Source organism: Yamadazyma tenuis, chromosome 3 (genome assembly GCF_029203305.1).
Source record: "Yamadazyma tenuis chromosome 3, complete sequence".
NCBI lineage: Eukaryota > Fungi > Ascomycota > Pichiomycetes > Serinales > Debaryomycetaceae > Yamadazyma > Yamadazyma tenuis.
In genome coordinates, this window is record NC_089463.1 from 138,664 (window position 1) to 151,156 (window position 12,493).

The window sequence follows — 12,493 nt, forward strand, 5'->3', positions numbered from 1 at the left end:
TGGAGATGCCTTTTGGTTTTTCAAAAAAAATGAGATGCGAACATTAAAATCAGTTTGAACTCAATGGTGTCAGCGTATGTAGAAATAGTGTGATGACCTTTTATATGGAATAACTACTAACATCAGCAGGGTTATATTGAACCTGGGTGCCAACCCCGAATCCATTACCCAGTTTCACGATGAGCTTGCCAATGAATTGCCCGAGTTAAGGGGTAATTGGGGGTTCAGCTTCAAGATCTTCAGAAACAATCCATATTCAATTCCGTCCGGCCAGCCCGATTCTGAGGAGGTTTCCAAAGAGACACGCTTCCTTCACACATTATCTCCATCGTACATGAACGATTTATGTATATGTTTGATCAATCGGCGGTCTGTCAGTGTGTTCACCAACATGATTGATGAAGAGATCGGAGATTTGAAATTTGACACGCAGATCATGACGATTCCAAATGGCCATTTGCACAAAGGAGCTGCCACGGGGCTCAGCGATGTGTTCGACAAGTTTGCTGCCCAAAAATTGCAGAGTCTATGGACGTTGAAACAGAACGTAAGAGGTGATGGAGGCCTGATATACCAGCTAGAGAATGGTAACTTGACCATCAAGACGTCCAATGTCTTCCTACATGGAATTTTTAAAGGCTTACTAGTGGAGGTGAACGTAGATGATCACATAGTAGAAAGCACCAGTTCCGAGTACTTGGTAGAGTTATTTGACCGAATAATTATTGATTACAAGATCCCCAAGGGGAAAATGTGTTTCGAATTAATGGACTCAGAGAACCCTGATGAGTTGGGTGACTTGTGTTTCCAGTACTCAGAGATCTTGAATTTCTAGAAACATAAAAGTTAAATGTACATTATCTATGAGCTGTGTTAGCTTCTTCAGCGATTGCAAAAAAATTGAAAGATTGGTAAAATTCACATAAACAAAAAGAATTTGCAAATGATAGATATTTAGTGAACTTATTCAAAATTCCCAAAAAATCGGCACTAAAATAAACACACCCCACCAACTACAATGAGCACCTGTACTCTCTCATGGGCAGTTGGCAGCTGTCCCTATCCCATTTTTACCACCAGATACGAATGGTCGTGCACCACCGAGTCTCGCGAGATGGCATCGCATCTCAACAAAAACTCTTTTGTACCAGATCCTACTATCAAGCATGGTGAAAAAGGCCAAAGGAAAGTTCAGCAAAGAAGCCAGAATCTCCCAGAGGAAGCGAGAGGCCGAAGAATTGGTCAAATTACACCAAGAGGTAGCCGAGTACGACCCGGCTTCCAAGGATGCGGAAGTAGCTCAGTTTAGCCATCTTCCTATCTCTCAAAACACTTTAAAAGGATTGACAGATTCCAGTTTCATGAAATTGACAGACATCCAAAAACGCTCGATTCCCTACGCCTTAAAGGGTGAAGATATCATGGCCACCGCCAAAACTGGCTCTGGAAAGACGTTAGCATTTTTAATTCCCACGATGGAAATATTGTTGAGAAACAATATCACTGAATTCGATGGGTTGGCCGCCTTGATCTTGTCTCCAACGAGAGAATTGGCCGTCCAAATCTTTGAGGTATTGAAGAAAATCGGGGCCCACAATCAGTTTTCAGCTGGGTTGGTCACAGGAGGAAAAGATGTGAAATATGAGAAGGACAGAGTCTCAAGGATGAATATCTTGGTAGGAACTCCAGGAAGAGTCGCCCAGCATTTAAACGAGTCGGTGGGAATGGAAACCTCTAACTTGCAAGTATTGGTGTTGGATGAAGCCGATCGGTGTTTGGACATGGGATTCAAGTCTCAAATCGATAATATAGTTGGCCATTTGCCCAAGACCAGACAAACCCTACTTTTTTCTGCCACCACCACTGACAGTGTCAAAGACTTGGCAAGATTATCGTTGACAAACCCCAGGAGAATCGGCGTGTCTTCCGACAGTGACATTTCAGCTACTCCTGATTCATTGGATCAGTATTATATCAAGATTCCATTGGAAGAGAAATTGGATGTGTTGTGGTCTTTCATCAAATCCCACTTGAACAGCAAAATCTTGGTGTTTTTCTCATCTTCTAAACAAGTGCAGTTCACTTATGAAACGTTCCGGAAATTGCAGCCTGGGATTTCATTGCTAAAGCTATACGGTCGTCATAAGCAAACCGCACGGTTGGAAACCACCACCAAATTTTCCCAGGCACAACACGCTTGTCTTTTTGCAACTGATATCGTGGCCAGAGGCTTGGACTTTCCTGCCATTGACTGGGTGGTGCAAATTGACTGCCCAGAAGACGCTGCCACTTATGTCCACAGAGTTGGAAGAGCTGCTCGTTTTGGCCGAGAAGGTAAGTCCCTATTGATGTTATTGCCATCGGAAGAAGAAGGGTTCCTCAAGAGATTGGAAAACATGAAAATTGATATCAAGATGATGAACATCAAGCAGAAAAGCAAAAAAACCATCAGACCTCAACTTCAATCTTTATGTTTCCAAGACCCAACCATAAAGAACTTGGGGCAAAGAGCATTTATTTCCTATTACAGGTCCGTTTACATCCAGAAAGACAAAGATGTGTTCAAGGTAGAAGAACTACCTACGGAAACATATGCTGCGTCGTTGGGATTACCTGGGGCCCCCAAGATAAAAATAAAGGGAGGGGCCTCGTCCAAAGAAAAGAAGAATGAGTCCAGAAAGTTGCAGATGCTCGCTAAGACCGACGAAAATGGTGACGAGAAAGAAGGTAACAAGAAGGTCAGAACCAGGTACGACCGGATGTTTGAAAGAAAGAACCAGACGGTCTTATCTGATCATTACTTGAACATGACAGGATCCAAGAAAACCAAAGATTCTGACGAAGAGGATTCTGATGAAGAAGAGGAATTTATGGTGGTTAAACGTAAAGATCATCACTTATACGAAGAGGATTTACCCGATGCCAGCATCCCCGTATCAAAGAGACAGGCGAAAAAAGCCCTTTCCAAGAAATTGAGCGTAGCGACCAAAGGAAACCCCACGAAACTTGTATTTGATGATGACGGAAAGGCTCATCCAATCTATGAGTTAGAAGACGAAGAAGACTTCAAGAAGGCTGGTGATGCCAATGTGCAAAAGGAACAGTTTGTTACCAAGGAAAGTGAGTACATGGGTGTTGCTGATGTCCAGGATAAGTTAACAGCCCGAGAAAAGAGAGATGAAAAGAAAAGACGGAGAAAGGAAATCGAAAGAAGAGCCAGGGAAGAAGGATACGAGGATAGTGATGATGAAGGTGAAGCGGTCTACCGTCTCGGAGACCCCGATCTTGACCAAGATATGGAATATTCTGAAGCTGAAGCTGAAGAGCCTCAAGCCAAAAAGCCTAAATGGTTCCAAACTAACGATAAGCGTGATGAAACTGACAAATTTGTTGAAGTTGATCAACCAGACACTTTGGAAGATCTTGAAGCGTTGACTGCCAGATTAATAGGCAACTAGTTAATAGACAAAATACACGATGCATTTATTTGGATGGTTCTATGTAATTATACCTGTTATATGATAGGAGTGGCTATGAACTTGCCGTCTACTTCACCTAGCTTGTTTATGGTTCCTTGGTATTTGGGTTCGTCATTGTCATTATTTTGATCATTAATTTCTATTCCAGCATCGATATCCATGTCCTCCTCAGTTTTGATTCTGGGGGATTCAGGTGCTGGGGTTAAGTCCAATAGAACAAACTCCTGTAAGAAGGTCGAGGGAATTCCTGCCGTAACATCTAAGTTGATATCGTTACCTAAGTTTATGGTTATTCTGCCAGATTTGTGAATATTGAGATGGCCAATTTGTCCATTGAGTTTGGAGTTTTCTGCTTTGTCTTCCTTCAGCTTAGGTGAATATTCAGGTAAAAGTTTGGGTAATTGGAACAAGCTGAACTTATCATCATTGGATTCGAACAGTCTGCTCATCAATTGAGCAATGTGATCGTGATCTTCAGCCAACTTTTTCGCTTCCACTTGACTCAACATGTCAACTGGCTGAGATATCTTAGACTCCAAGTTGGCTTTAGTTTGAAGAACCCGCTGTAATTCTGTTTGCGCAGAGTATGCCACATCGTTTGTGCTCAAAGGCTCTTCCTTGACGGGACTAGGCTCTTTGGACACTCCGAGTGCAATGACTTCTGGAGGTTCCGAATCGTCTCTCACGGGCCTAACAGGGAATAATACTGTCTCTTCATCAGCAAACCTGTACTGCTTGGCCATATCGATCTTTGTCAAGCCGTCATCGCCCTCATCGTCAGACTCACTGGCAGAAACCCGAGCCAACTCGGCTGGTTGTTTCAATTTTAAGTTCAGTAAGAAATCAGGACTTGGAGAAGCTGAATTCACCACTTTTGTATCTTTGGCAAACCCACCAGACACGGCTCCAGAGGAAAGCAAACCGGAAGACAACACATGTGTGTTTGCGTATTGATTATGCCTGCCACCTCTTCCTCTGGCGGGTCTTTGGCCTCTTGGAGGTTTAGCTGATTTGAACTTGTCTCTGTCTGAGGTATCTTCCTGTTTCACCTGCACATGTTTTGCCCGTTCTTCTTTGGACTTCCGTTCCACTGCCTTGGGCTTGAATTTCAACGAAGGCTTGACAGCTCCCGGTTGCTTGGTGTTCAACGATTCTAATCGGTTGGACATGTTTAGGCTCCTTTTATGTTTTTCTCAATTGATGTGATGAGGTCCCGCGCACTTGGCTGGAAAAAATTATATCTTTGAGAAGAGCATCGCCAGAGGACAGTTATGGCCAAGAGAAATACAAGGAAGACTCAGCAGAGTTTACCGGAGGACAATGAGATAGACGCCTTCCACAACAACAAGGAGAAGGTTTTGTTTGAGCAGGCGGGAGAATACGGTCCCAATAGAAGTGAATCTGAGTCTGAAGATGAAGAAGAAGTGATGGGTGTTGAAGATGATCTCGATGAAGATTCAGAAGACGAGGAACAAGATAGTGCAATGGACGATGACGAGGACAAAGAACAGGAAGAAGAAGAGGGATGGGGAGGAAGAAAGAACTATTATGGAGGTGATGAAGTAGAAGATCCAGTTGATGCCAAACATATGACTGAGGAAGCTATAAGGCAACAGAAAAACAATTTGAAAGAGTTGGGAATCGACGATTACTTGGACGAGGACTTGATGGAGGACTGGACCAAACAGGCGGAGGAATTCGACAGTAAAACCACCCTGAAGTCGCTGATGGTTATAAACGATGAGACTACTGATTTGGAGAAGTTGGATGCTTCAGAAAAAATGGAGTTATTGACAGAGTCTTTCCCTGAATTTGTTCCATTATTAAAGGAGTTGAACACGCTTAAACCATTATTGTCCAAGTTTAAAGCTTCGAGTGGCTTGCACCAGGTCAAAAAAGTAGCATTATCAGCATACCTTGGAGCCATCTCATCATATTTTTCACTCTTTGTGGACCATCTCCAAAGCGGCGAACCATTTGCCAGTATGAAAGAGCATCCTGTGATGGAGACGATTCTCACCACCCGACAAATATGGAAAGAAGCCGATAAGGTGAAGAACGTCAAAGAGCATGAAGACTCTGAAGACTCTGAAGACGAGTTCATGGATGCGAATGAACCAGAAGAAGTCGAGCAAGAGCAAGAGGAAGAAGAGGTTGGAACTAGCAGTGAAGAAGATGAAACCGATGAGTCTGAATCTTCGTCAGACGACTTAGACATCGATATCACCTCCAAACGTCATATCAAAGAAGTTGCAAATGGAAACGTGGGTGACTATATTGAGGCAGATACAATTGACGACGTGGACGCGGAAGATAAACAGAGACGGAAGAAGTCGTTGAGATTCTACACATCCAAGATTGACCAGTCGCAAGCCAAAAACCCCGAGAAGTTTACAGGAGATCTTGATTTACCATACAAAGAAAGGTTATTTGAGAGAAAACAAAGACTTCTTGAAGAGGCCAGAAAAAGAGGGTTGGGTCAGGCAGCGGGACAGGAGTTGGGAGATGACTTGGACGACCGTGACAATGACTCTGAAGATGACAGAACTGTTAATGACGTGAATGACGTGAATGACGTGAATGACTACTATAATTCCTTGAAACAAAACAAGCAGCACAAGAAAGAAGCACGGAAAGTGGCCCACGAGAGGGCTGTCAGCTTGGCCAGAGAAGGTAAGTTGGCCGAAGGTAAGGAATTGGTGGGAGAGGATGGGAAGAGAGCTCTTAATTTCCAGATCTTGAAGAACAAGGGTTTAACCACCAAGAAGAGAAAGGAAATCAGAAACTCCAGAGTCAAGAAGAGAATGAAATATGACCAGGCCAAGAAGAAACTCAAGTCTGTTAGACAAGTATATGATGGGGAAAAGAAAGGTCCATATGAAGGTGAAAAGACTGGTATTAAAAAGGGTATTTCCCGGTCTGTCAAATTGGCATAGATTAGCTAGTGAAAAGTTTGTTTCGCTTTCGCGCTTTTTGGATATGTACATAATATAAAACATAGAGACGGTGATGACATCTAAGGACAATGATGGACTGGAGCGCAAAAGTTCTCGGGTAAGCACCGACGATCTCTATCGGCGGTCGACCCAGTTCAAACTATGGTCTTTCACCAAAGACGAGTTAGAGACTATCAGAAAATCATCAAATGAAAAGGGCAAAACCTATGCCAATGCCAAGTTCGATAAGGTATATGAACGGATCAAGGCCGAACAGACAGACATTTTCAGCAAATATGGCGGTGCAGAGCTCAGCAAGAATGTGCTAGTGGATCTCATTACGTTGCAAGAAGAACGAAAGTACTTGAACTTCTACTCCAAGAATATCATCCAGGCTGCCAATTTCTTCCAAATGCCAACACAGGTAAAAGCTTCAGCTATGGCGTTTTTCAAGCGGTTCTACCTCTTCAACTCGGTGATGCAGTACCACCCCAAGTACGTGCTTTATACATGTTTGTTTTTGGCAGCCAAAAGTGAAAATTACTTCATTTCTATCAATTCATTCTGTGAACCATTACAAAAGACCGAGCCAAAGGACGTGCTCGACTTGGAGTTTATCGTCCTACAATCGCTAAAGTTCACGATAATGGTCCACCACCCGTTCAGACCATTGTATGGATTTTTCCTTGATTTTCAAGAGGTGCTTTTACAGCCTTCACCCGCTTCTTCTGATATAACGATTGACAAGATAGGCCAGCTTTATGACCAGGCCAAGAAATGGTTAAATGACCACGGCTTGATAAGTGATGTATCATTCTTCTATACACCGCCACAAATAGCATTGGCTGCCATGTACGACTCCAACCCCAGAATTACTGAGAAGTATCTCAGGCGAAAGTTCTTGAAGGATAAAGAACCGTTGAACACGATAAAAGAAGAGGAACCTGATGGTGTGGATGCCCAACAGAAGGATTCGCTACCACCAAAGGGAACAGAGGTATTCGATTTGTTGGTCAAGACGATTAGAAAATGTGTGGAGGATAGTAAGACTAGTCAAGAGTCTACTTTAGAAGAGAGCACCAAGATTGGAGAAAAGTGTTTTTTTGCCAATAATCCCGAAAAGTTGATAAACAAGAAGATCAAGAAACTCAAGAAGTTGGAAGCACAGGAACAAGAATCACCACAAGAGGCAAAGGTATAACTCTGTATATATGTACAAAATAATACACTATAAAAGGTATTTAAAACTCATCTACTGAATGCTATGTCATCTATACGCAAGATAGACTTGACACATTCGGCAGCTAAAGAGACAGCTGAGGTGTTAACCAAAACTGGTTGTAAGATATGATCGTTAAAAGTGTTAGTAGTACCAGATCTTCTGACAGAAATCCCAGCAAATCTTTCATTGTTTTCATGTTTGTTTTTCAAGTCAGTGATGACTTCGATTGGGTTCAAACCCGCATTTTCAGCTAATGTCACAGGAATAACTTCCAATGCCTCACTGAATTCCTTGTACACAAACTGTTCAACACCAGATAATTTATTACTCTCGTTCATCAAGATTCTCGACACCTCGATTTCAGGAGCTCCTCCACCAGCAATCAACCCTCTTTCTTTGACCAAACACCTGATGACACATAAGGCATCATGGATCGATCTCTCAGTTTCGTCCAAAATCAAAGGGTTGGCCCCTCTGACTATGATAGAAACAGTTGGTTTAAGCGACTTAGAACTTATACCAGTTATCTTAACGATCTTGGAACCACTGCTTTCCACTTCTTCAATCAAGTCAGCAGTACCCAACTTGTCCTCCGTGAAGCTATCTACATCCGCAATTGGTTTGCACCCAATAGACTTGGACATAAATTCTATTTCGTCTCTCTCGATATCCTTTATAACCATGATGTTCAACTTGGACAAAAAGTGCAAGGCCAAATCGTTAACAGCATCTCTCAAAATGGACTTTTGGATCAAAATGACGTTACACTTGGCCTTCTTGATCTTCTTACATATGTTCAACAAGTATGCTCTTTCTTCCTTTAAGATCTTATCCATCTGTCTGTAATCATTAACAACAATATTGTTTTCCATGTCGGGCTTTGGAGGACTTAACTGAAACTGAATTAACCCAATTCTGGCTTTTTCAACTCGAATGGGGCCTCCGGCATTCTTGATGACATTCTGTGTCATGACAATTCCATTCACTAATTCGGTTTCATCGATGGTTCCACCCAACTTCTTGACCAAGCGAATATCGTTCAAGTCGACGTTCGTTTTGGATTCGTCGGTGATCTGCAACACAGAGTCGACCGCCAATGGGGCCAATAAAGATGAATGTTGCGACACAATCTTGGAAGACAATGAAGTACTAGCAGCTTTGATCAAAGAATCCCGATCATTCAAATCTATCTTATGACTCATGTCCAACAATATCTCACAACTTCTTTGGGCAGCTCTTTGGAAGCTCTCTCCGATTAAGGTTGGATGGATTCCCTTATTTAATAATTTCTCAGCGGCGTTCAACAAGGAACCAGTCAAAATCGCCACTGAGGTGGTACCGTCTCCGGCTTCCACGTCTTGAGCAGCACTCACATCGACCAACATTCTGGCGGCCGGGTGCAAGATAGCCATGTGCTTTAAAATGGTGGCCCCGTCATTGGAAATGATGACTTCTCCTGTTTTAGTCTTGATCATCTTATCCATTCCTTTAGGACCCAAGGAGGTTCTGATGGCATCGGCCACAGCCTTGGCCGCGAGAATATTACTTCTACGGACTTCCTGAGGCTTTTCCTTGTCTTTGAACCGGGCGTTCGAAGGATTGCTGGCAACTTTAGACATTTTCTCCTTGTAAACGGTTGGTGGGAAGATGAAAAATTTATTTGTCAACGCTCACTAAACGCGCATCGATATTTGCAATTTGATTCGCATTTGCATTCATCAGCTTTAATATGACAAGGGACTACACTGTTTTTGAAGAAGTCAAGGCGACCAAAAAGGACATTCTTAACTGTAGATTTTCCAGCTGGTACCCCAAGTTGCAGGAACATTCGTTTGAAGCGGAGATTTTAGGTCCTTTACCATCTCAGTTTGTTGAGTACTTGGGGGCTGAAAGCATCAGATTACCACTCGAAGACAAGGTCGAACTTGATGTCACCAGCGATAACGAGTACAGTGACTGGGAGGATGAAGAAGACAGTGCAGAAGAGCTGGACCCAATACAAGGGTTTGTCGACCTCCACGAACAAGTGAATGAGGTGGTGAAGAAGTACCGGGCAGTTGCACCCAAGTTAAACTGGTCAGCGCCCAAAGACAGCTGCTGGATCATGCTCAACAAAACTATGAAGTGTCAAAGCGCGAGCGATGTGTACTTGATGTTAAATGCTTCAGACCACATTACTCATGATTTGGACTTTCCGTTCGAAGACACCCACGATGAAGAAAGTGATCCCGAGTTTGACTACGAGTTGGTGCTACGTAAGTGGAGAGACATTAACCCTGCATTGGAGTTCAGGGTGTTTGTGAGAAATGGCGAGGTGGTGGGCAAATCGCAACGGGACTTGAACTACTACGATTACTTGGAGAAGCTCATTGGAGATAATAAGCTTGATGACACAATCAACCTGTTTGTGAAGAAAACAGTTGTGCCGGTGATCGAGAATAGAAGCTTTATCGTGGATGTGTATGTTCCTAAGCCGTTTTCGAAGGTGTATGTGGTTGATATAAACCCGTTTACAAGAATTACTGACTCGATATTGTATACGTGGAGTGAGCTTTTGAACGACAAGGAGGATAAAACGAGACTTATAACTGAAACTAACATAGGCCGGTTCAAGACGAAAGCATACTCGGAGAACCAGGTGCCACTAGACGTGATACAAGCGAGCCTGGACCCTAATTCTTTGGCGCAGTTGGCTCGAGAATGGCAGATTAACGAGAAGAAGTAGGGAGGGTTGCCTGTTGGAATGTTAGAATTGAACACCAAAAGAAGAGATTGGTTTCTAAGAAATGGAATGTGAGTAATTTTCCGGTTTGGAAGGGAGGTTACTCAATTTGAAACAACCAAAGACGTTGGCAGAACAAAACGGAGTAAAATGTTGTATTTGTGGCAGGCGACTCTCACGGCAACTCAGACGGAAATCCATAAGGCTTCTCCTTTGGTCGTTGTTAGTGACTATTCATATCTTGTTGGGCGTATCGTCCAATGAGAGAGTCTTGTGTGAAAGCTGCTTAGTCGACAAAAGCTTAAATCGGATGTGACAAGATGAGAACTTCGCGTCTTGTCTGGAGTTTGTAATTGAATTAAAGGAATACACAAGGTGGAAGGGTAATTATCAAGTGGTTGCATTGCAGTTCGTTTTTCTTGGTTGTATTGTTTGTCCACATTGGTCCCACAAACTTGTCTTGTTGATTGTCTTAGTCACTTTCGTGTCTAAATGCTTTTGCCGAACTTTATGCTTATCATCAATGCACTTTGAGTTATGTTGCTTTTTATGTTTAGAAAGAGGCTCAAGAGCCTCATACAACTGGCTGGAATGACATAAGTTATAAACCTTGTTATATTTTTAGCAACATGAGATTAGAAGTTTGAGTAACTGATTGGAAAGCTTATGTTGATATGCAATTTGAAGCCGTGACAAAGCCATTCTACGGACACATGCTCAACGTGTGCTTGAAATTTGGACAAAGTTTAATTGTTTTTTGCGCAACTTCTATTGTTCGCATTATTTGCAACCGTTCTCGAACGGGTTGGAGTCTCATGTGGAGAGATAAGAACTTTGACTGGAGACAGCTTAAATCACTCTCAAGTACATACTCAGACATGATTATATTAAGAGGCTCAATTTCCGGGTTTTTGTGTTCTTCCATCAACAATTTAATATGGTCTTCCTTCCAAACATGTTGCTTACAATGTCATTGGCCTGGGTAGCTAGTGCTGCCACCATTCCCTCCGGTTTCCAAAAGAGAGGCGACGGGTACATCAAGTTGGGGTTTGACATTCAATCCGCCGGTCACAAAAACATTTCTCCTCCAGGTTTGTCCAAGAGAAGTGGAACTGATAATCTTCCATTGTTCCAGGACAGCTACTTCTACAAGGCTGATATCCAGGTGGGATCTCGGAACGATGCTATTAGCGTGGAAATCGATACCGGCTCGTCTGACTTGTGGATTATAGACACTTCTGCTGGAGTGAGCACTTCTGCTGGAACCTACGATTCTTCCAAGTCCTCGACCTACCAGTACGTCAACAACCAGTTTGAGATTGGGTACGTTGACGGGTCCAGCGCCACCGGAAACCTCGTCAAGGATACCGTCACGTTGGGGTCTGGGTCAGGAGGGCCAGTGTTGAAAAACCAGGAGTTTGGCGATGTCACCAGCACCAGTCTTGGTCAGGGTATTTTCGGTATTGGGTTCCCTTCTTTGGAAGCTGGACACCAAAATAGCAATGCAGCTATCTACACAAATATTCCTGCAAACTTAAAGGCCCAGGGATACATCCAGAAGAATGCTTATTCGCTCTACTTGGATGGAGTCGGAGATAGTAGTGGAACTGTTCTCTTTGGAGGCATTGATCACGACAAGTACTCGGGAGACTTGGTGACATTGCCAGTAACCAACAGTGACAGACTTAATGTCGATGTTGACAGTTTTGGTGTTGGTAATTCCAATATTAGCGACGGAACTTCCTATACCCTAGACTCGGGTTCGACCAACACCTGGTTACCAGCAAGTGCGCTTAAACTGCTTGCTGATGCCGCAGGAGCCATTTACGATTCGAACATTGGGGCATATGTGTTTAGTGACTGCAACAGTATTCCTGAGGTGAGTGTTAACTTCAATGGCATTTCGATTACGATACCTTCAACCGATGTGTCCAAGACGTTGTATTCGAATAACGGGAATGTCCTTGCGCAGTGTGGGCTTCTTTTCTTTGAAAACAATAACTATCCCACCTTGGGAGACAACTTTTTGAGACACGCCTACGTGGTATATGATCTTGACGATCGGGAGATCTCGCTTGCCCAGGTTGTGTCGAGTGCAAGTGAGAACATCACCCCGATTTCGTAGTATTCCAAA

The 12,493-nt window shown here is 43.2% G+C and overlaps 8 protein-coding genes across 8 annotated transcripts; 6 read left to right on the plus strand and 2 right to left on the minus strand. All coding sequences in view use genetic code 12, as the record gives it.

Annotated features, from left to right (window-relative positions):
* Positions 1 to 63: 63 nt before the first annotated feature.
* On the plus strand, positions 64 to 835 carry SRB2 (mediator of RNA polymerase II transcription subunit; the record flags this gene model as incomplete). The annotated part of the gene is made up of 2 exons (XM_006685199.2): positions 64 to 74; positions 130 to 835. The coding sequence occupies 2 exons, from the start codon at positions 64 to 66 to the stop codon at positions 833 to 835; spliced, it is 717 nt and encodes a 238-aa protein (XP_006685262.1).
* A 331-nt stretch (positions 836 to 1,166) lies between these two features.
* DBP4 (ATP-dependent RNA helicase dbp4) lies at positions 1,167 to 3,458 on the plus strand (the record flags this gene model as incomplete). The annotated part of the gene is made up of 1 exon (XM_006685029.2): positions 1,167 to 3,458. One exon carries the CDS (start codon positions 1,167 to 1,169, stop codon positions 3,456 to 3,458), a length of 2,292 nt encoding a protein of 763 aa, XP_006685092.1.
* Positions 3,459 to 3,514: 56 nt separating this feature from the next.
* Positions 3,515 to 4,648, minus strand: RPC53 (RNA polymerase III subunit C53; the record flags this gene model as incomplete). The annotated part of the gene is made up of 1 exon (XM_006685028.1): positions 3,515 to 4,648. The coding sequence occupies one exon, from the start codon at positions 4,646 to 4,648 to the stop codon at positions 3,515 to 3,517; it is 1,134 nt and encodes a 377-aa protein (XP_006685091.1).
* Positions 4,649 to 4,750: 102 nt separating this feature from the next.
* On the plus strand, positions 4,751 to 6,415 carry SAS10 (something about silencing protein 10; the record flags this gene model as incomplete). Its single annotated transcript, XM_066157866.1, has 1 exon — positions 4,751 to 6,415. The coding sequence occupies one exon, from the start codon at positions 4,751 to 4,753 to the stop codon at positions 6,413 to 6,415; it is 1,665 nt and encodes a 554-aa protein (XP_066013963.1).
* Positions 6,416 to 6,488: 73 nt separating this feature from the next.
* Positions 6,489 to 7,616, plus strand: PSN45_002429 (uncharacterized protein; the record flags this gene model as incomplete). Its single annotated transcript, XM_006685027.2, has 1 exon — positions 6,489 to 7,616. The coding sequence occupies one exon, from the start codon at positions 6,489 to 6,491 to the stop codon at positions 7,614 to 7,616; it is 1,128 nt and encodes a 375-aa protein (XP_006685090.1).
* Positions 7,617 to 7,663: 47 nt separating this feature from the next.
* CCT4 (T-complex protein 1 subunit delta) lies at positions 7,664 to 9,256 on the minus strand (the record flags this gene model as incomplete). Its single annotated transcript, XM_006685164.1, has 1 exon — positions 7,664 to 9,256. One exon carries the CDS (start codon positions 9,254 to 9,256, stop codon positions 7,664 to 7,666), a length of 1,593 nt encoding a protein of 530 aa, XP_006685227.1.
* Positions 9,257 to 9,366: 110 nt separating this feature from the next.
* PSN45_002431 (uncharacterized protein) lies at positions 9,367 to 10,362 on the plus strand (the record flags this gene model as incomplete). Its single annotated transcript, XM_006685026.1, has 1 exon — positions 9,367 to 10,362. The coding sequence occupies one exon, from the start codon at positions 9,367 to 9,369 to the stop codon at positions 10,360 to 10,362; it is 996 nt and encodes a 331-aa protein (XP_006685089.1).
* Positions 10,363 to 11,326: 964 nt separating this feature from the next.
* Positions 11,327 to 12,484, plus strand: SAP8_2 (peptidase A1-like protein; the record flags this gene model as incomplete). Its single annotated transcript, XM_006685025.2, has 1 exon — positions 11,327 to 12,484. The coding sequence occupies one exon, from the start codon at positions 11,327 to 11,329 to the stop codon at positions 12,482 to 12,484; it is 1,158 nt and encodes a 385-aa protein (XP_006685088.1).
* Positions 12,485 to 12,493: the final 9 nt, after the last annotated feature.